Below are 25,201 nucleotides of genomic sequence, written 5' to 3' on the forward strand. Positions count from 1 at the left end.
ATGGGGGCCAAAGTTATAGTGCACACCGATCACGCCACCCTTAGGTATTTGACGACTAAGAAAGACTCCAAGGCGATATTGATGAGATGGGTGTTACTTCTTCAAGAGTTTGATCTAGAAATTGTTGACCGGAAGGGTAGTGAGAATCAACTGGCGGACCACTTGTCCCGTTGGGAGGAGGAGGGGAGGCCTTGTGACGGCCTTGAGATCAATGATTCATTTCCCGACGAACAACTCCTTGCGATGTCAATGAAGGATATGCCATGGTTTGCCGTTGTTGCCAATTATCGTATGACCGGAATAATCCTGTATGAGTTCTCTTATAACCAAAGGAAGAAGCTCAAGAGTGATAGTTTGGATTTCTATTGGGATAAGCCATACTTGTTCAAGATTTGCACGGATGGTGTGATTCGACGATGTGTCCCGGAGGAGGAACAATTGGGTATTTTGGAGGCTTGCCATTCCTCTCCCTATGGTGGCCATCATGGCGGGGCGAGAACGGCTTCTAAAGTGCTTAGTTGCGAATTTTACTAGACTACCTTATTTAAATATGCAGGTGATTTGGTGAAGAGATGTGATGAGTGCCAAAGAACCGGCGGAATTTCTAAAAGGGATGAGATGCCCCTCAATACAATTCTCGAAGTGGATATTTTTGATGTTTGGGGCGTCGATTTCATGGGTCCTTTTGTAAGCACTTGTGGGAACACTTACATTCTCGTGGTGGTGGACTATGTCTCAAAATGGGTTGAAGCCGTGGCTTTGCCCAACAATGAAGCCCGGAGAGTTGTGGCATTTTTGAAAAAGAGTATCTTCACAAGGTTCGACACTCCTCGTGCTATCATCAGTGATGGGGGGTCCCACTTTTGCAACAAGGCTTTCGACATGTTGCTTTCTAAGTATGGTGTCAATCATAAGGTTTCGACCCCCTATCATCCTCAAGCTAGTGGCCAAGTGGAAGTCTCCAACAGAGAAATTAAGATAGTCTTATCTAAAACTGTCAATGTTAATAGGACCGATTGGTCGAAAAAGTTGGATGATGCTCTTTGGGCTTATTAGACGGCTTACAAAACTCCGATTAGTATGTCACTGTACCGTTTAGTGTTTGGGAAAGCTTGTCATCTTCCGGTGGAATTAGAGCACAAGGCCATGTGTGCTTTGAGGAAGTTGAACTTAGAATGGGATGTTGCGGTAAATCTACGGGTTGAACAACTTAATGATCTTGATGAGTTTAGATTCCATGCCTACTCCAGCTCGTCCTTGTACAAGGACAAAATGAAGTACCCTCACGACAAATATGCTCGGGGCAAGGAGTTCAAGGTTGTTGATATGGTACTCTTGTTCAATTCCCGGTTACGTCTGTTTCTGGGTAAGCTCAAGTCAAAGTGGAGTGGGACGTTCGAAGTTGTGTTCGCGACCCCATTTGGTGCTCTTGATCTAAGGAACAAAAATGATGAAGTATTCAGAGTCAATGGACATCGGGTCAAGCATTATCTGGGGAAATTTGATGATAGCCACATGGTGGCACTTCTCCATCTAAAGTGATGTGCTGGTAACATGCGTCGTGCCGCGACGTTAAATCAGGCGCTGCTTGGGAGGCAACCCATGTTTTTTTTTCCTTTTTGTTGTTTTCTGTGTTTTCTTGGTAGTGTAGGTTTGATTTTTGAGCTAACTGATTGTGAGATGTTGTAGGAATTGAGTTGATGCAGTGCAAAATAGTTTGAAAAAAAGAGTTGAACAGTCTCTGAAGATTGCCAGTGCGACCGCGGTTGATTTTGTGCGGTCCGCACTGGTGATGGTGAAAAGTGGTACTCTCTGAAGTTTGCCACCGCGACCGCATTCCATTTAGTGCGGACCACGGTGGACCTCCGCGGCCATGGTCTGTTTTGTGCAGACCGCAGAGGTTGCCTGCTCAAGCTTTTTTCTGGACAAACCCAACGCGGTCCGCGGTCGGTTTTGTGCGGCCGCGTTAGTAGGTAAGGCTGGGTCCCACTGTTTTTCTATAAATATAGCCCAAGGGTTACAACTTACACTTTTCGAAATTTTAACACTCAGACCCCTGAAAGCTACTGTTCACTCTCTCTTCTGATAGTAATTCTTTTTTAGCCTGATTAATTACATCTCATCATCACAATCTGGTAACATTTCATCATCTTTCTTTGTTTTATATTATAATTTCATTTTGTTTTTCATACCCAGTAGCTAGAATCTCTTCTTCTTCTCGTTTTTATTTCATTTGTTAGCCTAGGAAAGTGTAATGGTTGGATATTGTGTGTTTAGAGACCTTTGTGAACTGGGTAAAATAAGTAGGGACAAGTTAGGTGGAAAACTTGAACAAAAATAGCAAAAACTTAAACCCTAACTTAGTGCCTATTCAAAGTACTCTCCGCGCTCGCGGTCGCCTTTGTGCGGTCCGCGGTGCCCTGACGTGGTCCGCATTACCATTTTGTGCGGACCGCGGTGCCCAAGTGACTGAAATTGAAGCTATGCCTAGCGCGGCCGCATTACACTTTATGCAGTCCGCGTTGGCCCACTGCGGCCGCAGTGCTTCTTTGTGCGGGCTGCGGTGGTTGGATTTAGAGAGGTAGTGTTACAGACCTCACCTTAGTGAGGACCGCGGTTGCTTTTATGTGGTCCGCGGTGCCCCAGTGCGGCCGCACTACTTTTTATATAGGCCGCGGTGGGGAGAATCAGAGAGATGTTGTCCAAGGCGTTATCCCAATGCGGACAACGGTCGCCTTTGTGCGGTCCACGCAGCCCCTAGTGCGGGCGCACTCCTATTTGTGCGGGCTGCGGTGCCATGTTCTGCAACTGTTTCTACAACATTTAACTTGCTGTCTGCAATTCAATTTCAAGACTTGTTTCACTGCCTGTGCTGATACTAACTATGTTAGATGTGTATGCTTGCATATAATGGTCAAAAAATGAGGTAAAGGTGCCAAACAACTCGGCCGAGGTAATTCCTCCTAGGGAGGGAAACAACGGATGGTAAAACTCACTCCCCAGGCTAGACAAAACATAAAGGACATGAGGAAAGCAATCAAAGCGGCTGATAGAGCCCTTGACACCTCGGGGAGTGAGTAGAGCCCTCCTAGGAGATCTCTTCAGATTCAGTCCCTCTATACATCCCATATCTGGAGAATGCCATACATAGAGACACTCCCCCATATTCCCCCAATGCTCGAGCCTCAATCACCATTTCTTCTGGGTCGTCTGAGGGCTCAGCGGTAGGTAGTGGGGATGAATGCTCTACCTCTCCCACAACATCAATATCTGGGGAGGGTGCTAGAGGTGATGAGGGAGATGGGGAGTTATCGAGGGGTGGTGTGCCGCAGGTTGGGGGTGTTGACCGGATTAGGAATCCCGCCGTTTGGGAGGATAAATTCGTCAGCCAGGTGGCGTTCCACAAGTTTAGGGAATGGTGGCCGGCACGGAAATTGATTCTTGAGAGGAGTTTCATTGACAGAGACCTCCTACCCCTACACCCCAATGTATATAGACAGTTTCAGGCTCGGGTGGGTTGGGAATTCTTTAAAGATAATTGTGTGAAGGAGAATGAGCATATGGTCAAGGAGTTCTATAGCAATGTGGCCCACATCTTGAAGGGCACTGAGGTGACCAAAGTGAGAAACAAAAATGTGGTATTTACAGGGAAGGCAGTAAATGAATACCTGGGGTTCAATGATGAAGATGAGTCCCTTTACAATGAAAAGTTGGCAATGGGCGAGGAGGTTCGTCCGTGGTTAGCTTCATACCTGGAAATCCCGGGTACGGTTCCAGAGTGGTTGCAAGCAGGGGCCAAAATACTTCGGAGAACTTTCAACTTTGAGGCTAAAGGGTGGTTGACTTTTGTGTGCAGTCGGCTCGACCCCAGTACCCATGATCAGACTATTCCACTTGCCCGGGCTGTTCTTGTTGCTTTTATTATGGCAGGATATCCTATCAACATGGGCAATGTGATGTCCTGCATCATTCCTGTAGTGGGGGTTGAGCATGACCGGAATTACCCTTTTACCTGCACCCCACTATGTATTTCCAGGGCCTGGAGGTGGAGAAGAGACCTTTTGACGTAAAGGTCAAACCTGTGGCTCCATTCTCATGGTACAGTTTGAAAGGGTCAGACAACCCCAAGGACAAAAATTACAAGCCGCCTGCCTCTGCCCCAACCGGCTAGTCTGAAGAGCCAGTTATGGTAGAGCCCTCCACTGAGCCTACTTCCACAGTTGCTGACAGCCTCCCGGACCTTCCACTACTGTTGGTCCCTCTACTCCAGCTGGCCCGGGGATTCCATCTTCCCGGGCCCATCCTATCACCGCCCACCAGCTCAGCCAGACACTTCATAGCTTGAACAACTGGATGGCGACTGCTTCATCTAAGTTGTCCACCTTGACTTTTACCATTGCGGCTCAGTCAGCACCATAGCCAGTGCAGGTGCCCCAGTCTATCGAGGATTCACTTAAGGAGATTCTTGCCAACCAACAAAAGATCCTCGATTCTCAGGCTACCTTGGCTAACCCGGTGGATTCACATGGCAAGGCCCTGAAGGAGCTTGCCAGGGAGCACAAGAAGCTGCGCAAAACACGGGCTTCCATGGAGTCTGTGAAGGCGCTGAGGGAGGATGTTGACAAACTGAAGGCAGACCAGCTGCCTTTAGACTTGCTATTTGAGGATCCAGCCCCAGCAGCAGCACCAGTAGCAGAGACACGACAGCTTCTAAAGAAGAAGATGAAGCTCCCCAGTGTAAATGAGGCGATCATCCAGTTGGCGGACCCACCGGAGGCTTCCTCCAGTCAGCCATAGGATGTTTCTGAAATTCAGCCTGTACAGGTCCAGGCCCGAGTCCCAGCAACTGAGCAGCAAGCGACCGGAAACCAGTCTGAGGTTCCCATACATACAGAGGACCAGGGGACCATTCATGTTCCCATGTAGATAGACAAGGCTTAGGGAGCTCCTATATCCTTTCCTCGTGATTTTTTATGCTTATTTGTTTAGTTGGCATTGGGGACAATGCCCGCTTTTATTTGTGGGTGCGCCCTACTTTTTATCCGGATGATTTTATATATTAGTTGACTTAGTTTATGTTTTTATTGATTTTTTTATTTGGTCTGTATATAACTTTACATTTAGTTACTTTTATCGCACTTTTTATCTTCTCTTTGGTCTGTATATAAAGTTACATTTTTTTATATATATTCATCCCCCATTGTATATTCTAATCCCCTATTGTAAATATTCATTCTATTTTCTATTTTCGTACAAATTTTTCATTCTTAGCTTAGTAGATAGGCTCGTAGCCTTTTTGTTTCGGTTTTGGCGCTTTCAATAAACCCTTGGTTTTCTCAATGCCACGGTTCTTTCCAAGGGTGGAGTATTGTGCTAACTAGGTGGCTCTTCCCGATGATGGATAAAGTGACAACCTTCTTAAGGGTTTGAGTCCGTTTTTTATTTTTCCCTTGTTTTTAGTAGTTTATAGTTAAGGGTACCTCAAGCAAAGCTTCACTTGGGCCTAACACATTTACCTTTAATCCCATGGTCAAAGACAAGTGGTTGTGTTTAGGATGGTAAAAGTACTGACCTTGAGACTCTTGTTTTTTCCAAACAAACATCATGTGGTCTTTCGGGACTATTGTGTGCTCAATCGTGTCTAAGGTTATTGTGGTCCCCCGACTCTATGTCTGTAGCAATCCTTGAGTGTGTGTGGTGAGAAATCGAATTGTGAGTCCAAGTCCCGAGCCAATGGTCTAGAACTTGCCCTGAATGTTTGTTGAGGCAAAATTTTGAGTGAAATTCGATTTGAGAAGTGATTATACGCTCGCCTTGATCCAAACAATAGTCGAACAATTCCATAGCCTACCAATGATATAATCTTTAGCTAACCTTTTTGAGCCTTAAACCTTTTTCTTTCAAGAACCAATGCTACAAGCCTATACCCATTCTAAATTATACCCTTTCTTGGCACTCAAATCGTCCCTTAAGTAATGGCAAAAGTCTAAGTTTGGGGGGGGGGAGACAATAAAGGAAACAAAGTGGTAAAAGGAACAAAAGCAAAAGGAAAGATAGGCGATGAAAAAGAAAGAAAAGAAAAAGACAAAAAGAAAGCCCAATGTGCAAAGAATAAAATGGGATTCAAGAAAAACAAAAGTGAAAAAGGTGAAAAGAAAAGTAGAAAAAGGATAAATGCTTTGAATTGCATAAGAAAGAGTGACAATGTGTCTCTCTAACCCATTGAAAAGAAGTGAAATACTCAAAGAGTCAAAGAGAATTGTGCAAGAATAAATCAAAAGAAGTGCTTAAGGGAAGATGGAACACATATAGACCAACAACTTTTCCTACCCTGAACCAAAAGCCTTCACATTGACTCCACAAAATCCCTATATGATCTTGAGTTGGATGACACTCGCATTAGTGGATACTTACACGAGGGTCAAGCATATGGTACTTAGAGCCGGACTTGTGACCTTTCCTTGAGAGAGATGAGTGACTTCCCATTAACCTTGGTTTGCGTGCTTATACTCTAAAAAAGTGAGGTTTGCTTAGGGAGAGTTGAGGATGTGTGAGTTTGGGGTCCACAGCGACCAAAGTAATTGAGAGAGTTCTTTGATGTAATGATTCAATTCTTGATGCTCTTGTGTCACACTTGATCCATAGTTTTTCAAAGTTTAAATTTAGTTAATGATCCATTCATATTGAGGGCAATTATTAGTCCCAATTGATGCTTGTTGAGGTTACTTTAGGACAGTTGGAATTACTTGGATTTTCCTTTAAGGGGTGAGTCTTATTTTGTTTGCTTGAGGACAAGCAAAGTTTTAAGTTTGGGGGAGTTGATAAGTTAGGATTTTAAAATGTTTTATGCCCCAACTTGCCTATGCTTTGATCATAATTACGAAATAGTCCTATAAGCCTCATAAGTTGTGCTTGATCACAGGTTTGATGGACAAAGTGACGAAATGTCAAAGATTGGCTCAAAAAGGAGTGAAACCTGCTCAAGTATCAAAGACCAAGAAATATTAAGAAAAGAAGGCCTAGTGCGGACTGCGCAAAGTGGAATGCGACCGCACTAGGTGGTTCACAGAGTTGGTGAATTAGGACTAGAAGAAGTGCGGCTATGGTACACATCTCGCAGTCCACGGTGAAGGCTCTGCGGCCACACTACTCTTTTGTACGGTCCGCGGTCATGAGGTTCAGAGAGATTGAGTTTGCAAAGCTAGTACCATGCAGTCCGCGGTCGTGGTTGCGCGGACCGCGCCAGCTCCCTCCGCGGCCACGGTCCGTTCTACGCGGTTCGCGAAGTCCAAGTTTAGAGAAGAATGAGTGAGCCCAGTGCGGCCGCGGTCCATTTAATGGGGCCCGCACTGACCCCGCAGGGGTATTTTTGTCCAGTTTTTCCAGCCTAGTGTAAATAGAACATTTTACCATTTTTTAGGTAATTAGATACATTAGTAGAGAGTTGCGCTCGTGAGAATGTATTTTGTAGCCAGTTTTGGCACTTTTGCTTTACATTTACGATAAATTCTTGCAATTCAATTTTAGCAATTAATTAATATGCTTAGTTCTTCATCTATTTCTTCAATTTCTTTATCTAGCATGAGTAGCTAAACCCATTAGCTAGGGTTGTGGCTCAACCCTAGTGTGGGTAATTGATGTGTGTTGCCATCTAGTGTTAGATTGACTATGAGTGTTTGCTATTTGGGTTGATTTTATGTTTTAATCTAGAATTAGTGGTTGCAAACACTGATTCAAGCTTTGTTGGTTTAACTCTTCTTGAGAAAGAGAGTCTACAACCCCAAAATTGACCCAACAAGGAATTGGGATGGACTCATGAGGAATGATAGTCCCAATTAACAGGTTAAACCTCGAGAGAGTAATTACCCTACTTGAACCCTAGTTGCTTGGTCTGATTTGCCTACCCATTTCGTCTCAAGAGAGTCAATTGGGCAAAGTCACTTTCTCTACCGAGAGGTGTGAGAGTGGGTAAAATTGTGCAACGGTTATAGCATAAGCCCCAATTATGTCAATCGAACCTTAGTAACATCTACCCGTCAATTAGCCACCTAGGTAGTGTCACGACCCTAGTGCCCTTCTTCCCATTAGATACAACTTAGCAATATTCTCGTAGCATAATTTAGTGTTAATCAATAGTTTTACAAAAATAGTTATAATTTGAAAACCCAAAAATGTTTGAAGTGACATTAGGAGTACAAACACATCTCTAGGATAGACAAACAATCCAACTCCACTACTAGCTCCCTGAGGAATTCGATCCCGACCTTCATATCGGATAAAAGCTATTGTGACCCGCTCTTCCTACCTTAGTGTAGCGTCAAGTTGGCAGTGATCACGCTAGAGCAGGAAAATGGGACAATATACTATGCGATATGTGCAGTCACTAGCGCGGTTCGAGCGCGACCGCGCTAGTCAATCTGGAGCGTATAAATTTCAGGGGTAATCTTGGAAGTTTGGGGGTAATTCCACTTAATCTATAAGAGGTCCAGCTCTCCCAAAAAGACATTATCATGGTTTTTATAGATTTGTTGAAGGAAAGAAGAGGCAAGGAGGATAATTCGACATTGAGTTCTACCTTTCTTCCTTTTGTATTTATCATTCATGATGAATTTTGTTGTTGTTGTTATGAGTAGCTAATTATTTAGTCTAAGGTTTTGATGGAACCTGTTGAAGGATGAACTTCTTGTTGTGTTAATATAGTTTGCCCAGTTTAATATCTATTTGTTCAACTACATTCTTGTTGTAGTTAATTGATATGATCCTCAATTAGTTGTGCCTATTTAATATGTATTACTCGGGAGAGAGTGCATATTTAGGTAGTTGTTGAACACCATCACTCTCTACGTATGTGAGGAATCAATAACCGAGGGTTTAATGGTGGGATTAGGGATAACGAAACCTTGGGTGCGATCTAAGTGAGCTGTAAGAAAAGCCAACTAGCATAAATCGGGAGAGTGCGTCTAGTTAATTATCATAATTACACAGGAGAGATTTACGGTAGTAAGAGTGCTCATGATCGATAGAGATGATTAGGCAAATCTATGCGAAATATAACAAGAAGGGATTCCATCAATAGGGGAAATCACAACCTTAGATAATTCTCTTATTTGTTTACAACTCAGTCACAGTTAACTTTTGGTTTACTCAGTTTCATTCAGCTATAGTTAGTAGAAATATCACCAAGTGTTATTCAAAATATCAGGGAAGTTGATTACAGAGAATTCAGTGAGTCTGACATAAGTAATTGGTAGGTTAATTCCCTGTGGGATTCGACTCTAGGCTAAATACCCGGATTATATTTGCAATGACAGCTTGCCCTTTTTATAAGGCATAGTTGGGCCTGATCAAATTTTGGCATCGTTGCCGGAGAATTATCGGTTTATCAATTACAGTTGAAAGAAACAAAAAATTCTTAGTGTGGTCAGTTTTATTTATTTTCAATCCATACATTGAAATTTTAATGTTTGTTAACTTGGTTGTACAAGTGCATGCCTAGAAACTCATCGATAACTGGTAAAGTGTTTGAAGCATTATCAGATCCCAAAAAAGTTTTCAAGGCCTTAAATCGGGCCAACCGGAAAAACAAAAAACAACAATCAACTGAACAACCTGAACCAAACATGGCAGACCAGGTAAACAACAGAGACAACAATAGGGATAACATGGTAGACCCAACTGCGCAAGTAGTGGTGCCTCTTGTGCCAGAGGCTCCTTTATATGACTGGTAGCAACCCACAGTAGAGAATTTGGCCATAACGATATTAGTCCTGCAGATACATGCTGAATCTTTTCAAATCACAAACAACATGCTGCACTTGTTGCAAAACAAGGGACTATTTTCGGGGTCATACGTTGATGATCCTCAACACCACCTGAAGAATTTCCTATCAATATGCAAAACTCAAAGGTATCCCAACGTAACTCAGGAAGCAATAAAGCTATTTTTGTTTCCATTTTCAGTGACAGGAGCTGCCCAAACTTGGCTAAATTTACTCCATATTAATTCCATCATGACTTGGGAGGAGTTAGTCAACCAATTTGTGAATAAGTTTCATCCACCTAACAAGACTGCTCCGCAAATTGATGAAATTTTGAGCTTCAGACAGAAACCAATGGAAACATTGCAATAAACATGGGAATGATTCAAAGGGATATTGGTTATATGTACGCATCACGGTATTTTAGACCAGATGTTGGGGCAGCAGTTTTACATGGGTCTGACTGATAGCGTGAAGGATAATGTTGATGCTTCAGCTGGTGGAGCATTCTTGAGCAAAACATGGAGAGAAAGCCAAATCCTGCTTGACAAGGTGGCACATAATTCGGGGTGGACAACCAAGAATGCACCTATCACTCCAGTAGTTCACTCAGTACCCTTAGATCCAGCCAACACTCTTTCTGAAAATATGCCACCTTAATGACACAAATGAGCATACTCACCAAAAAGGTGGAAGAGTTAGGCCAGAAGCAACAGGTGCACATTGTAGATACAACCAATAGGGGCTTGTGCACATCTTGCATTAGTCAGCCAATTAGTAGCCAGTGGAATGCGGAAAGTGATCATCATTATTACCCTAAAGACATGAATTATGTATCTAATTATGGGGGCCAGAGACAGGGTGGTCAGAATTGGGGCCAACAAAATCAGCCATACAGGCTAGTCCAGGGCACGCAGGTCAACTCCTGCTCGTTCTTTTGATACTAACAGGTTCGTCTCCGTCAAGGCTCAGGACCGTTTTGCTGATAAGGCTTCTAAGAAACCAATACCGGAAAGGGGCATAGATATAGGGTCGCTCAAACTTGGTTGCCCCAACTTGTATAATGAGTTGGTTAGGCAGGGGATGCCAATCTTCTTTAAAGAGATGGACGATGGGAATTTGATAGTTTTACGCGAATTCTATGCCAACGTAAAAGAACATGTGAATGGTGTAGTAACAGTGCGCAAGAGGCTGTGGATGCCTCTGTTGAGGCTATTCGGAGGATATACCAGCTAGCCGCACTGGTGGTATATCCAAGTGAAAACACAAAACCAGATGTGCTTTTCATGTAATCTTTTGAACCTGCCCAATCACTGTCACAAAATCCAATTAAAGTTAATTCTTCACCCTTGAAATATTTGATGCGATAAGCCAAGGTTCCTTTGATGTAACGAAGAACTCGTTTGGCTGCTCCAAGGTAAATATAATTGGGAATTTGCATAAACCTTGACAACAAACTAGTAGCAAACATTATATCGGGCCTCGTAGCCGTTAAATACATCAAACTACCAATGATACTTCTGTAAAGAGTGCTATCCACTTTTCTTCCACCATCATTTTTCATCAGCTTCTCATTTGAAGCGAGTGGTGTTGGTACTGCTTTGCACCCGAACATATTAAACTTTCTAAGCATTGCTTCAGCATAGCTTTGCCGAGAAACAAATACTTCATCATCCTCTTGAGTAACTTCAAGACCAAGAAAATGATGCAATAGACCCAAATCACTCATTTCATATCTTTTCATTATGTCTTTTTTGAACTCGGTAACTGCAGCCTCATTTTTACCGGTAAAAATCAGATCATCAACATAAATCACAACAATAAGAATAGAGTTACCTTACTTCTTGACATAGAGAGTAGACTCGCCTTTTCTTTTGATGAACCCACTTTGCAAGAAGTACTTATCAATTTGACTGTACCATTGTCGGGGTGCTTGTTTCAACCCTTACAAGGCCTTCTTGAGCTTATATACTTTATCTTCTTCTCATTTAATCACAAAGCCACCAGGTTGATGAACATCAATTTCTTCTTCAAGTTGACCCTTCAAAAAAACTGATTTCACATCAAGTTGATATAATAACAATCCCTTTTGTGCTGCTAATGAAATAAGTGTCCGAATTGTATCTTTGCGGGACACCGTTGCAAAAGTTTCATGATAATCAACATCAGCCTGTTGTGAATACCCTTTTTCAACCAATCTTGCTATGTGCTTCATGATGGAGCCATCTAGATTACTTTTTATCTTGTAAATCCATTTTACTCCAACAATTTTTCAATTTGCTGGCTTGTTTACCAACTCCCAAGTCTAATATTTCTCAATCATATATAGCTCTTCTGGCATAGCCTTCTTCTAAACTTCGTCCTTAGCTGCTTCTTCAAAACTTGCTGGCTCAATTATGCATAGTTACATGAAGCATAAATGTCAACAAGGTCTCTCATTTTAACCGGAATACTCGTTGGTCTCGAAGTGCTAGAGCTTGCTTCGTTGCTTGAAGGTGAGGAAGGATCAGCTTCTGAAACTTCTTCCTCCTTATTTTCTTCTTCATTCTCAGCCACCACTATGTTTTTTGTAGCCTCATTCTTTTCCCAATTCCAACTGTCTCCTTCATCAAAAAACACATCTATGCTTGTGATGACATTTTTCCTCTTCAAGCTATACACTTTATAGCCCTTTGATTTTGAGATATAGCCAAAAAAAAATGCACTTCTCACTTGTTTCATCAAGCTTGCTCCTCTTTTCTTACGGGATGTGAGCATAGAAAATGCACCCAAAAACTTTCAAGTGCTTCACTGAAGGTTTCCTCTTGCTCCAAGCTTCCAAGGGGGTCTTATTTTGCACTGCCTTGGTCGGACACCTGTTTATCAAGTATACCGCCATATACACTGCTTCAGCCCAAAAAGTATTTGGCATTCCTTTCTCTTTCAACATAGTTTTTGCCATTTCAACAACCGTTTGATTCTTTCTTTCGGATACACCATTTTGTTGTGGTGTGTGCCCAACGGTTAGTTGCCTTTCAATTTCTTCATCCTCACAAAATTTCTCAAATTGTTTTGAGGTATATTCCTTACCTCGATCACTTCTTAGCACCTTTATATATTTTCCACTTTGCTTTTCCACAAGGCTCTTGAATTTTTTAAAAATGCCATACACCTCGGATTTTTTGTTTCATAAAATAAACCCAAGTCATCCGTGGATAGTCATCAATGAACAAGATAAAATACTTGTTACCTCCAAGAGATGTAGTACTCATTGGACCGCACACATCGGTATGGACCAGCTCTAAAGCTTTGTTTGTTCTCCAAGCTCCGCCTTGAGGGAATGAGTTTCTATGGTGTTTTCCCATAGCACATCCTTCACATACTCCATCCTTTTCTTCAATTTTTAGCAGCCCATATACCATTTCTTTTTCCTGCAATAATTTCATTCCATTAAAGTATAAGTGCCCTAGCCTTTTGTGCCATAGCCAGGATTCATCTTTCACTTGTGCTTTCATGGCTACTTCTCCCCCATAATTGAAGGTTAATGAGAAGTTTCTTCCTTTTTCCATCATTGCTTTTGCCATCAATTTGTTTCCTCCTTTTTTATCATAAATTGTGCAATAATTGTTTTCAAAATAGACAGCATATCCATTTTCCACCAGCTGCCTAACACTCAATAAATTTTGATCTAAATCTGGAACCAAAAGTACATTATGGATGAACTTTGTACCTTCTTTTGTTTGGAAACGGATTGAGCCCTTTCCAATTGCTCGAACAACGACACCATTTTCCATTTTCACTTCGGCCTTCACTTTGTCATCCACACTTGTAAAAATATTTTTGTTTCCGGACATATGATTGCTGCACCCACTATCCAATAGCCAAATATTGTGATTTTTCTCTTTGGCCATTTGACAACTTGCAAAGAACAAGCCTTGCTCTCCTTTTTCTTCAGAGACTTTTGCTTGTTGTTGATTCTTGAATCTACAATCCTTCTCCACATGACCAAACTTTTTGCAGTGGTTGCATTGTGGCTTTCCTTGAAACCAACAATCCTTGTCAACGTGGTTGCTTCTTTTGCAAATTCCATATTTTTATTTGGAGTTGTTGGAGTTGTTTCCTCGTTGATTTCTTCCTCCTCCACGGCCTGATTTGCCTCCATTTGATGATTCTCCTTGTGATTTTGTGGACACATTGAGCTTAGATTGTAAAGCACTCTCAATAGATTTTTCGGAGTGTCTTAACAACCTTTGCTCGTGTGCTTGTAGTGATGCCATCAACTCACGGATGTTCAACTTTGTGATGTCCTTAGTCTCCTCAATAATAGAGACTATGGGATCATATTTTTTAGTCAAACTTATCAAGATCTTTTCCACAATTTTCTTATCTTCAACGGCTTCTCAATACAATAGCATTTGATTTGCTATTTCAACAACTTTGAAGCAATATTCTTTTAGACTTTATCCATCTTTCGTCTTCAAGTTTTCAAACTCACATCTTAGAGTTTGAAGCTTGATATTTCGTACACGTGTATCTCCTTGAAATTCCTCACGTAGAGCCTCCCAAGCCTCATTTGATGTTCTGGCTCTCATGATTCTTGGAAAGATGAATTCACTCATTGCTTGTTGAATATAAGCAAGAGCTTTTGCATCTCTCCTTTTTGTCTCCTTTAGTGTTCTTGTTTCTACATCTGTGAGTTCTGCTCCTTCTTCTGGTTCATTATAACCATTTTGAACCAGTTCTCACAGATCTTGTGCTTGAAAAACTGTTTTATCTTTCAAGTACCAAAAATCATAATTTTCTCCATTGAACATATGAATGGATAGTTGAGCCACTCCTTGTCCATTAGTGTCACGACCCGGATTTCTCACCCTCGGGAGTCGTGATGGTGCCTACTCGTAGAAGCTAGGCAAGCTACGAAATTTAAAAAATTCTTTACTCCTTTATTTTACTCCTTTTAATAACTTGCATTAACAGATGATAAACATTTAAACAATAGCGGAATATGAGATTAAGCAGAAGACTTAAACAAAATAAACCAAAATAATATAGAAATCAACATATGCCTCTACCCAGAAACTAGTGTCACAATATTCACGGACTATCAATGATTACTACATACAAACGTTTGAATGAAGGAACACTGTCTGTCTCGGATACAATGATAACAGAACAAAATAACTGATAGAAGAGACGTCGAGCCTGCGAACGCCTGCAGGACTACCTCGAAATCTCGGTGGACTGAAGGCTGGCTCCCAAGCTACTGCTGCTAACCTAGTGCTGCTACGGTATCTGCACATAAGTGCAGAGTGTAATATCAGCACAATCAACCCCATGTGCTGGTAAGTGTCTGGCCTAACCCCGACGAGGTAGTGACGATGCTAGGACAAGACTCTAGATAAACCTGTGCAATTATATATATATATACAATGGAAAAATAAACTGGAACAAAAGAATTAAAGATGGGAAGGGGAAACATGCTCCGGGAAATGACAGATAACATAGAATCTTAAGAGAATTTTAAGGAAACCAAAAATCCAACTTTTAACCAGAATAAGAAAACAAAACAAAGACATATTTCACTTTCGATTCACATCTTGTTGCAGCGCGTGCAACCCGATCCCATTTCTAAAATCTTGTGGTAGGCGTACCACCCGCTCCCATTTCATTTTATTTTGTGGTAGGCGTACCACCCATTCCCATTTCATTGCATCTTGTGGTAGGAATACCACCCGTTCCCATTTCATTGCACCTTGTGGTAGGCGTACCACCCGCTCCCATTTCATTATATCCCATGGTAGGCGTACCACCCGCTCCCGCTTACAAGCCAACACAAAATCACAAGAAATCCTGGCAAGGGAACAAAAGCAATATAATAACTTCCCGGCAAGGGAACAACAATATCAAAGCAAACATCCCAGCAAGGGAGAATCAGCTATAACCAATCCTAACTCAATTTCTACTCAGCTCAATTCATACCAATACTCAATGATAAATGAAATCTGCGAGAACAACTAACTCTTTGCTCAATATTGAGAATCATCAATTAAAGCATCTGTAGTAATATTTAAGAACACAACAACTATCAATTTAAGACTCACGGTCATGCTCGAAACCAACGTATAGATACTCATCACCATGCCTATACGTCGTACTCAACAAGAAGTGATTAGCAAATAGGACACAAATCCTAATCCCTCAAGCTAAGGTTAGACCAGACACTTACCTCGATGCCTCGAACACAACTCAAGTTTCAATTATAGCTTTACCCCTTGATTCATCTGCCAATTCACTCGTATCTAGCCACGAGTTACTTAATTACATCAATAAACAGTAAATGAATCAATTTGAATGAATGAAAATGAGTTTTTCAAAGTTTTACCCAAAAAGTCAAAATCGCCCCCGGGCCCATGTGGTCAAAACTTGAGGTTCGAACCAAAATTCGATTACCCATTCCCCCACGAGCTCAAATATGTAATTTGTTTTTAAATCGGACCTCAAATCGAGGTCCAAATTCCCAATTTTTTAAAAACCGAGGTTCTACCCAAATCACTCAATTTCCCCCATGAAAATCATTGATTTGAAGTTGAAATCATGTTAAAAGATGTTAATGATTGAAGAAAACTAGTTAAAAATGACTTACAATTGATTTGGAGAAGAAAGATTGTTTGAAAAATTACCTCTTATGTTTTTGGGGTCTTAAAAAATAAAAAATAACTGAAAATCCCGTCTAAATATACTGCCCTCAGATGCCCTGTGCGGACCGCACAAAATCAACTGCGGCCGCACAGGCTTCCTGTGTTCTACAGTGATAGGTCATAGTATTTTGGATATAACTTCCTTGTAGATCAAAAGATATAGGCTTCTGAAGTCGGACTAGTGAATTGTTTTTCACCGCGGACCGCACCAAAACTAGTGCGGCCGCACAGGCCTCTCCGCAGCAGCAGTCCATATCATGCGGACCACATTGGCCTGTCCAGATGTCCTCCACCACTCTGAGCCTGCAACAACTATGTTTTTAAGCCTAAGACACCCCGAAACCTACCCGAAACTCACCCGAGCGCTCGGAACTCCAAACCAAGAGTACAAAAAACCTCAAAAATATCCTACGGACTTATTCGTATAATCAACTCATCAAAATAACATCATGAACATCAAATTAATTCTCGAGATCCATGAAATTTTCTCAAAACTTCTTTAAACATCAATTTTGCAATTTAAGTCCGAATTATGTCAAATGTCATCCGTTTTTCACCAAATTCCACAAAAACGTCTTAAATCATATATAAGACCTGTACCGGGTGTCGGAACCAAAATACGGGTCCGATACCATCATGTCCTAAGCAAATTTCATTTCAAATCTTTAAACAATTTAAGAAAATAATTTTCTTTAAAAATTCATTTCTCAGGCTTGGGACCTCGGAATCCGATTCCGGGTATACGCCCAAGTCCCATATTTTCCTACGGACCATCCGGGACCGTCAAATCACGGGTCTGGGTCCATTTACTCAAAACGTTGACCAAAGTCAAATTTATTCATTTTATAGTCAAAACTTATCATTTTTCACAGATTTTCACATTTAAGCTTTTCGGCTACGCGCCCGGACTGCGCACGCAAATTGAGGTGGTGCTAAGGGATATTTTTAAGACCTCAGAACGTAGAATTTCATTGGAACACAAGAAAGCCATTGTTTAGTTTTTCTTATCGCCCAACTTTTTAATCGAACGGGCTCTGATACCAATCTGTTGGATTGAGGTAGGAAGATTAGTGATCAAGAAAAAATCCAAAAGAGAATTTTTTTATATTTGTGAAGGATAGTTTTCATTCACTTTTCTTAATTTCACTTGATTTGATTTGATCGTTCAAATGGCTAGAATACATGGGGTATTTATAGTAAAACTCCTACATACATCTAGTCTACTTCTTATATTGACATACTAATTATGTTCGCATAAGTTCACACATTACATAAATAAGTTCACACCCTAGTACATGTATGTAGCTACTAATCTAGTTCATGAACTAGTGTGGACTAGTGAAGACAAGTTTGAACATATGTGAACAAGTCTAGACAAATGTGGATATATGTGAACTAATGTGGATAAATGGGGACAAGACAATACATTAATTTTAACAGTTTTGTCGAGGAATTTTCTTCACTAGCTTAGAAAAATATTGAAGTTCGAGTGGTTTTATGAGCACAAGAAGAGTTTTTAAGAACTCAAGAACAGATTTACCATAGCTCCGATCTTGAATCTACCTAATCCCATAGGTTGATTCATGATTTATGGTGATGCCTCTAGAGTGGGATTAGGGTGTGTACTTATTCAATATGATAAGGTTGTTGCATATGTTTTTAAGCAGCTAAAGAACCTATCCAACTCAGGACATTGAATTGGTAGTAATGATTTTTTACATTAAAGATATGTCGTCACTATTTCAATAAAGTGAAATGTGATATTATACGGAGCAAAAGCGCTTGCAACACATTTTAGATAGAGGGAGCTGAACTTAAAATAGAAAAAGTGGTTAGAGCTCTTCAAGGATTATGATTGTAATATCTTTTACTATCCGGACAAAACTAATGTAGTTACTGATGCTCTTGGCAAATAATCCATAGGGAGTTTGGACAAACTGTCAGTGGTCAAACATCCCATAGTGAAGGAAGCCCAACAAATACCTAATCAAGGGTTTCATCTTAAAGAAGAAAATTAAAATAATGTAAAATTTGATCGTCTGTAGGCAGAGGTGGATCTAGGATTTGAAGGTGGCGGGTGTTTAACCAAAAATCTGAGTCTTTGGTCAAAGCTAGAAAGAAATTTGAGTTACTGATAATCAGGAGACAAAAATAAAATATTTTTGAGAATGATGGTAAATCAGTAAATAGTTTTTTATTTCAGTAAGATCTCAATCGTATTTCGTGTCCTTACAGATGTTGAGTCTTTCCCCTTTTATAGTTGATTATAGGAGAAGATATAATGTCTTTGTCTTAATGAGGCAATTATGAGCAATAAATGATATTTAAAAGAAACGTTACACAATCATTTCTATTTAATTCAGATTCTCTAACGTATTTGACATTTAATGTTGTATTTAAACTCTTTTACGTCATCAGATTCGTATCTTCAACTTCTTCTGATCTTTGATCTTTAAACGACTCGAATAGGTACGAGACTCGTACCTACTTTAGTAACGGTCCACACCTATGTTGCTTTCTTTTCCCCTATCTGTTGTCGCCCGTGCCTCTTGGCTATTTATTGCGTTTTGTCCTTTTGACCAGTCCACGTGTCATGACACGTCATCTTCAATATTCAGACTCAGTTTTTTCCCAATACAGATAGTCCCCCCACTTTCCATTTATTTATCCATTAAATATTTGGGAAGTGGACCTTCACAAAAAGGGAATTTTTTGCTGTAATCAATGCTATGACAGTACTGACGCCCCAGTTGTCTTTTCTATTTAATGCTCTGCACACGTGTCACCTTCCGATTGGTTTTGTAATTCTGCAGCCTTTTTCCAAGGTTTATTCATCCCTTATATTCACGAAGCGATAGTTGCCTTTATTATAGGCTTTCCATCATTACACTTCTTTGCTTGACGGTTGCTATTATATACATATATATCCTTTTTCCCTTTGTCCTTTTCTTCATAAACCCTTAACAGATCCTTTACTCTTTATTTCTACTCCTTTCTCCTTGAGGTCATCCTTTTCTCTGCAATGGCATCTCCGAATCCTAACCCTAAAAGAGTCCCAATTCTTGATAGCTTCCCCAATGACCCTGTAAGACATAGAAGAGGAAGAGGTGGCAGGCTTCGTAGCCTAGGATCCATTCGTGGTGGTGCCTCTGGTTCTGTCATGCCTTCTTCTAGCTCCGGTACTATTTCCAGAGGTTCTATCACTAAGAAATCTTCCTCTAAAGGTAAAGAACTTCCTGAGCCTCTTCAAGAGCCTTTAGTTGAGGAAATAGTACCCAACGACCTATCTTTTGAGAATGATAGGAAATCTCTTCGTGAGCAAGTTGTCAATTTAGAGAAAGCTGACACTTTCCCTTCTTTAATCACTGAACCTTTGGTTTCTATTGTTCGAAAAGATTGCAACTGGAGAAGTGATTTTCGTATAGTAATCCCTAATCCAAATCAAAGAATATCTTCTTTTAGGATTGGATTTTCTTTTGTTTATACTTACCCCTTCACTTTGGGATTTATTCCTGCTATTGACCCAGTCATACTTGATTTCTGTCGTTTTTTCAAAATTTGTTTGGGACAAATTGGTCCCCTTGTATGGAGAACAGTGGCTTGTTTGAGGTATTTATCTGTTAAAGCCGTTGTTGATTTTTCCTTTCCCCACCTTATTCATCTTTACCACCCCAAGTTATTTCGCAATGGAGTTTTTACTCTAACTGTAAGAAGTAAAAGGGTCTTAGTAAGCCCTAAATATGACAAGGACCACGGGTGGTACACTCGTGATGTTGCGGTACGCACAGTTGATTTGGTGGGTGAAACAAATATCCCCTTCCCTGAGAAGTGGAACTTTGCACGTAAGTTTTTTTACTTACTGTTCTTACCTCTTAAGAATTTCAACTTCTTTTCTAATTTCATCCTTTTTTGCTTTTCTATAGCAACCATGGGAGATGTGGAACCCGTTCCTAATTTTCATGGTTGGGTAGATTTAATCATGAAAGTCGTGCCTATGGAGGCGAGAACGTGGAAATCCATTTCCAATTTACATGGTTGGAAAGTGAAAACTCACGGTATGCATCTCTTTATCATTTTTCGTATGACAAGTCCTTTATTTTTTCTAACTTCTTTTTTTAAAATCCTTCTTTTTGTCAGGATTTGCTATTCGAGGAATGACAACCGAAGTGGCTACTGCCCTTCGAGCCTCTTCTGGTACTTCTTTTTCTGTGGAGAGAACTCAAGCTAGGCTGTCAAAGAGGAAAGTTGTAGAAGAAGATTCTGAGGACGATGAAGATGAAGACACCTTTTTGATAGCTAGACCAAGAGCCAGGAGACGCATAGTTTCCGAGAATGAAGTTGAATTTACCCCTGTCTTTGCCTCTCTTACTGAACCTGTTCTCATTCCCTCTGAAGATGAAACCACTCCGAGGGACACCAACGAATCTATTCATCGTCTCTTCGTTGGTGGTTTTTAAAGTGGAGAACTAGGTCCAGTTTTAGATGAAGTTCCTCTTTCTTCCTCTGTTCCCATTCCTTCTTCTCCTGCTTCTTTACCTATTCTTGCTCCCTTACCTGCTTTGAGTCCTATGACTCCTGTTATTTTCACTTCTTCTACCACTCTTCTTTCTATAGCTCCCCCTTCCTCTGTTCAATATGCAGAGGAGGGTTCTAGTAGCAGAAGCTTGGCTATGAGGAGCGTTACGCTTGAAGTTCCTGCTAACAACAGCCTTTTAAGGAAGTCTGGTAGAGTAGATGACTGGCTTAGGCCTTTGATTGGAGATATTGAGAAGAAGAAGATGGACAGCCATAGATGCTTAACTTTGATGAATGACATTGTTCATTCTACTTTGAAGGTATTCTTCCTTCACTTACTAACAAGTTTTTTTAAAAAAAAAATTCTTATTTCTATGAATTGTCACTGTAGGCTAACCTCATTGGTACAGAATTGATGGGAAGAATTTCCCTTCTAGAAAAGAAAGCCCGTGAGTCTGAAAAGTCTATCCACGAGGCTGAGGAAATAGCCAGGGGAGCACAACTAGAAGCAGCCAATTGGAAAGAGCAGTTTGAGAATGCTCAGGGAACTATAGAAGAATTGCTAGAGAGTAGAAATCTCCTGGAGCAACAAAAGCGAGGTCTGACTTCTAAGCTAGCAGTTGCCAAGGCTTCTTCAAGCCAATTTGAGAAAGATAAGGAGCACCTTGAGTGTTCATTTTCAGAACAACTATCAAATTGTAGTGAAGAGATCAGAGAACTTAAGGTACTCTTGGCCAAGAAAGAAGAGTATGCAGGGGAGTTAGTACAAAGCTTGACTCAAGATCAAGCTGATTTAAAAATCTCTTCTGATAAGGTACGTACCTTAGAGAGTTCTCATGCCTCTATTGAAGCATCCTTTGAATCCTCTTTAGCTGAAAATCAAGTGTTAAAGAATGATCTTGCTATGTGGGAAAGGGAGTATGAACTTCTTAAGGAGAATTTTAACATAGAGGTGAGTTGGGATTTTCTAAACTCTCGTCGTGATGCTTTAATAGAGGCCAGTCAAGAAAACTTTGATTTAAACTCAGAGTTGGCCAAAGTTTTAGAGACCATTGAGAGAACCCAACAACCACTTGACTTTCCCTCTCCGTCAATTGAAGCTCCCGTGGCTGAAGAACTTTTAAATGAAGAAGCCATTGCTATGGTAGTTGAAGTTGAAAATGTTGCAATTCCAGCTTCAGAGGGTGAAACTTCTATGACTCAGTCTGTGGAAGTTGAAGCTTCCGTGACTCTTGCTTCCCTCGTTGATCCTAACATTTCAAGCTCAGCTGAAACCGTTCCTGTTGCTGCTTCTTCAGAAGTTGCCACCGTTCCTGTGGCTGAAAGTGAAATTAATATTGCAACTTCTGATGTGCTAACCCCTTCAATTGGATGATGGTTTTATCCCTTAGTTTTTAAGGGATTTTTTGGTGAAAGTCCCCAGTTATCATAATGGGGCACTTGTATAAACTTTTATTGACTAAGTTTCTACTTAGTCTTTTTAATTATATTAAGAAGTTTTGTTAGTACTTCAATGTGTTCTATTCTTGCCTTTTCCTTACTTATTTAGGACTTATAGAATAGTTTAGCATTTTTATCCTTTGAAAATGCTTTATGATTCTTCTCATGACTTATTAACATGAGGTTTATAAAAGAGGGCCCTTTTATTTTATCGACACTTAATGAAGAAGACGTCTCAACTTCATAATGGTGTTATAATACGATGAAAGAAATAGGAATACACATGTTTTGTATGAAACAACTTTGACAAGTTTTTATTCATGAACTTTAACAAGTTTTTTGACTATTACATGTATTAAAATACATCTATAACTTCCTCGTAACTGTTTTTCTTGTAATAGATTTTTACATAATATAAAATAAACAAGGTGTTTTTTCATAACCTGTTTCAGTACATAGTCATGACCCTATCTTTATATGAAGAGTTTGAGAGGTGACTTCATTTATGAGTTTGAGAGATGACTCTGTTGCTCTCATAGTAAAAACATTATGATGAATGTCTTGTGTTTGTTGAACAAGATGATGAATGATGAAGACTTCGTAACTTTTTCTCAACACTTGCCTCTTTGTGGCCGACTTTTGTTCGATATTCGTATCTGTTTTTCTACACATATCTGTGTATAATATGTAGTCCCCCAAGTGTTTGAGCGGTGAAGTATGAAGCCTCGAGCACTTGTTTATTTCTTTCAATTTGGTCCTTTTTCCTGAAACAGAAAAATATACGGGACTCGGAGGTGCGATTATAGATGAAGACTACCTAACTCGTGTGTATTTCCATCAGATTAATTGTAACCCTGGGCTGGGAATTTTAGAATATTCCATTTTGCTTTGCAGGTCGTGACTCATCATTTGGCACGAGTTAGGGTTTTTACCTAGCATCTAAAATCGTTAGTAAAACTTTAATAATTCAAAAGAAAATTTTTAACATGGTGATACCTGACCGTGAGTACTTTCTCAGAAGTAATATCTCTTTAAATGGACGGCATTCCAATGTGAGGGTAAAACTTTGCCGTCCATTGTCTCCAACTCGTACGCTCCTTTTCCCGCAATGTCATGAACTCTGTATGGTCCTTCCCACGTTGGACTTAGCTTTCCTGAATTAGCAGCCTTTGCAGATTGGAACACCTTTTTAGCACGAAGTCCCCAATTTTGAAAAATCTGAGGTGTGCTTTCCTATTGTAATATCGTTCAATTACTTGCTTTTGTGCTGCCATTCTTATCAATGCAGCTTCTCTTCTTCCTTCAAGCAAATCAAGGTTGACCCGCATCTCTTCATCATTAGATTCCTCCGTTTCCCGAACGTACCGTGTGCTTGGTTCACCTATTTCAACTGGAATTAAGGCTTCCGCACCATAAACCATTGAAAATGGTGTTTCTCCGGTGCTTGTTTTTGTCGTTATACGATAAGCCCATAATACTCCAGGTAATACCTCAGGCCAATTACCTTTTGAATCCTGTAACCTCTTCTTCAAGTTGTTGATAATGACTTTGTTAGTGGATTCCGCTTGTCCATTACCCACTGGATGGTATGGCGTAGACGTTATCCTTTTAATCTGCCAACTTTGAAGAAATTCTGTGATTTGAGCTCCTATGAATTGTGGTCCATTGTCACACACGATCTCCTTTGGTGCTCCAAAACGGCATATTATATTTCGCGATATGAAGTCTTTAACTTCCTTCTCTCGTACCTGTTTAAATGCTCCTGCTTCTACCCATTTAGTGAAACTTTACCTGACATTTTGCTTGTGGAAGTGGACCTACGATATCCATTCCCCATTTCATAAAGGGCCACGGGGCTATAACAGGGTGTAGTAACTCAGCTGGTCTGTGCATATTATTGTCGTATCTTTGACATTTATCATATTTGGACACAAAACTGTTTGCCTCGTCTTCCATCTTAGGCCAATAATATCCTGCTCGAATCAATGTTCTTACCAGTGACCTTCCCCCTGCGTGATTTCCACAATGTCCTTCGTGCACTTCCCTCATCACATATTCTGTTTGAGAGGGTCCAAGACACCGTGCTAGTGGTCCACCGAACATCTTTCGATAAAGATTTCCTTGATACAAACAATATCGAGCGGCTTTTTTACGAAGCGCGTGAGCCTTCCCTTTGTCAATAGGCACGGTTTCGTGCTGTAAAAAAGCAATAATTTTGTTTCTCCAATCCCATGTTAGATGATTATAATTTACCTCATTCTTATCAGGTTCGAGAACGGAATGAAATAAATGTATGACTGAAGCATTTGCGTCGTTTTCTACGTCAGCTGTAGATGCGAGATTAGCTAAAGCATCTGCCTCCACATTCTCATCTCTTGGGATCTGCATTACCTTCCAAGTTTGGAATTGCTTAATTAGTTCCCGTACCTTTTCGAGATATTCTTGCATTCGAGTTTCCCTGGCTGTATAAGTCCCCAGCATTTGATTGACTACTAGTTGAGAATCACTCTTGATTATAATTTGTGTTATGCCGAGTTTTCTTGCCAATTCCAAACCTGCAATTACAGCTTCGTCTCTGCTTCATTGTTAGTTATAGAATGACATTTTATAGCTTGCCTAATAATTTCACCCGTAGGTGGTATGAGAACTATACCCAGACCTGCTCTTTTTATATTAGATGAACCATCAGTGAATAAAACCCAAGTCCCCGGGTTTGCACCATTAAAAACTTGTAATTCGTTTTCTGCTTCTAAATGCATCCCCTGACTAAAATCAGCCACGAAATCAGCTAGTACTTGAGATTTTATAGCG

The 25,201-nt window shown here is 40.5% G+C and overlaps 2 protein-coding genes across 2 annotated transcripts; one reads left to right on the plus strand and one right to left on the minus strand.

The window, feature by feature from the left end:
- Nucleotides 1-10,456: 10,456 nt before the first annotated feature.
- On the minus strand, nt 10,457-11,502 carry LOC138880982 (uncharacterized mitochondrial protein AtMg00810-like). Its single transcript, XM_070161168.1, has 2 exons — nt 10,988-11,502; nt 10,457-10,574 (listed from the first exon to the last, which is right to left on the minus strand). Exons 1-2 carry the CDS (start codon nt 11,500-11,502, stop codon nt 10,457-10,459), a joined length of 633 nt encoding a protein of 210 aa, XP_070017269.1.
- Nucleotides 11,503-21,003: 9,501 nt separating this feature from the next.
- LOC138880983 (uncharacterized) lies at nt 21,004-22,980 on the plus strand. The gene is made up of 3 exons (XM_070161169.1): nt 21,004-21,270; nt 21,342-22,275; nt 22,970-22,980. Exons 1-3 carry the CDS (start codon nt 21,004-21,006, stop codon nt 22,978-22,980), a joined length of 1,212 nt encoding a protein of 403 aa, XP_070017270.1.
- Nucleotides 22,981-25,201: the final 2,221 nt, after the last annotated feature.

Source organism: Nicotiana sylvestris, chromosome 11, assembly GCF_000393655.2.
Source record: "Nicotiana sylvestris chromosome 11, ASM39365v2, whole genome shotgun sequence".
In the NCBI taxonomy this organism is placed as follows: Eukaryota; Viridiplantae; Streptophyta; class Magnoliopsida; order Solanales; family Solanaceae; genus Nicotiana; species Nicotiana sylvestris.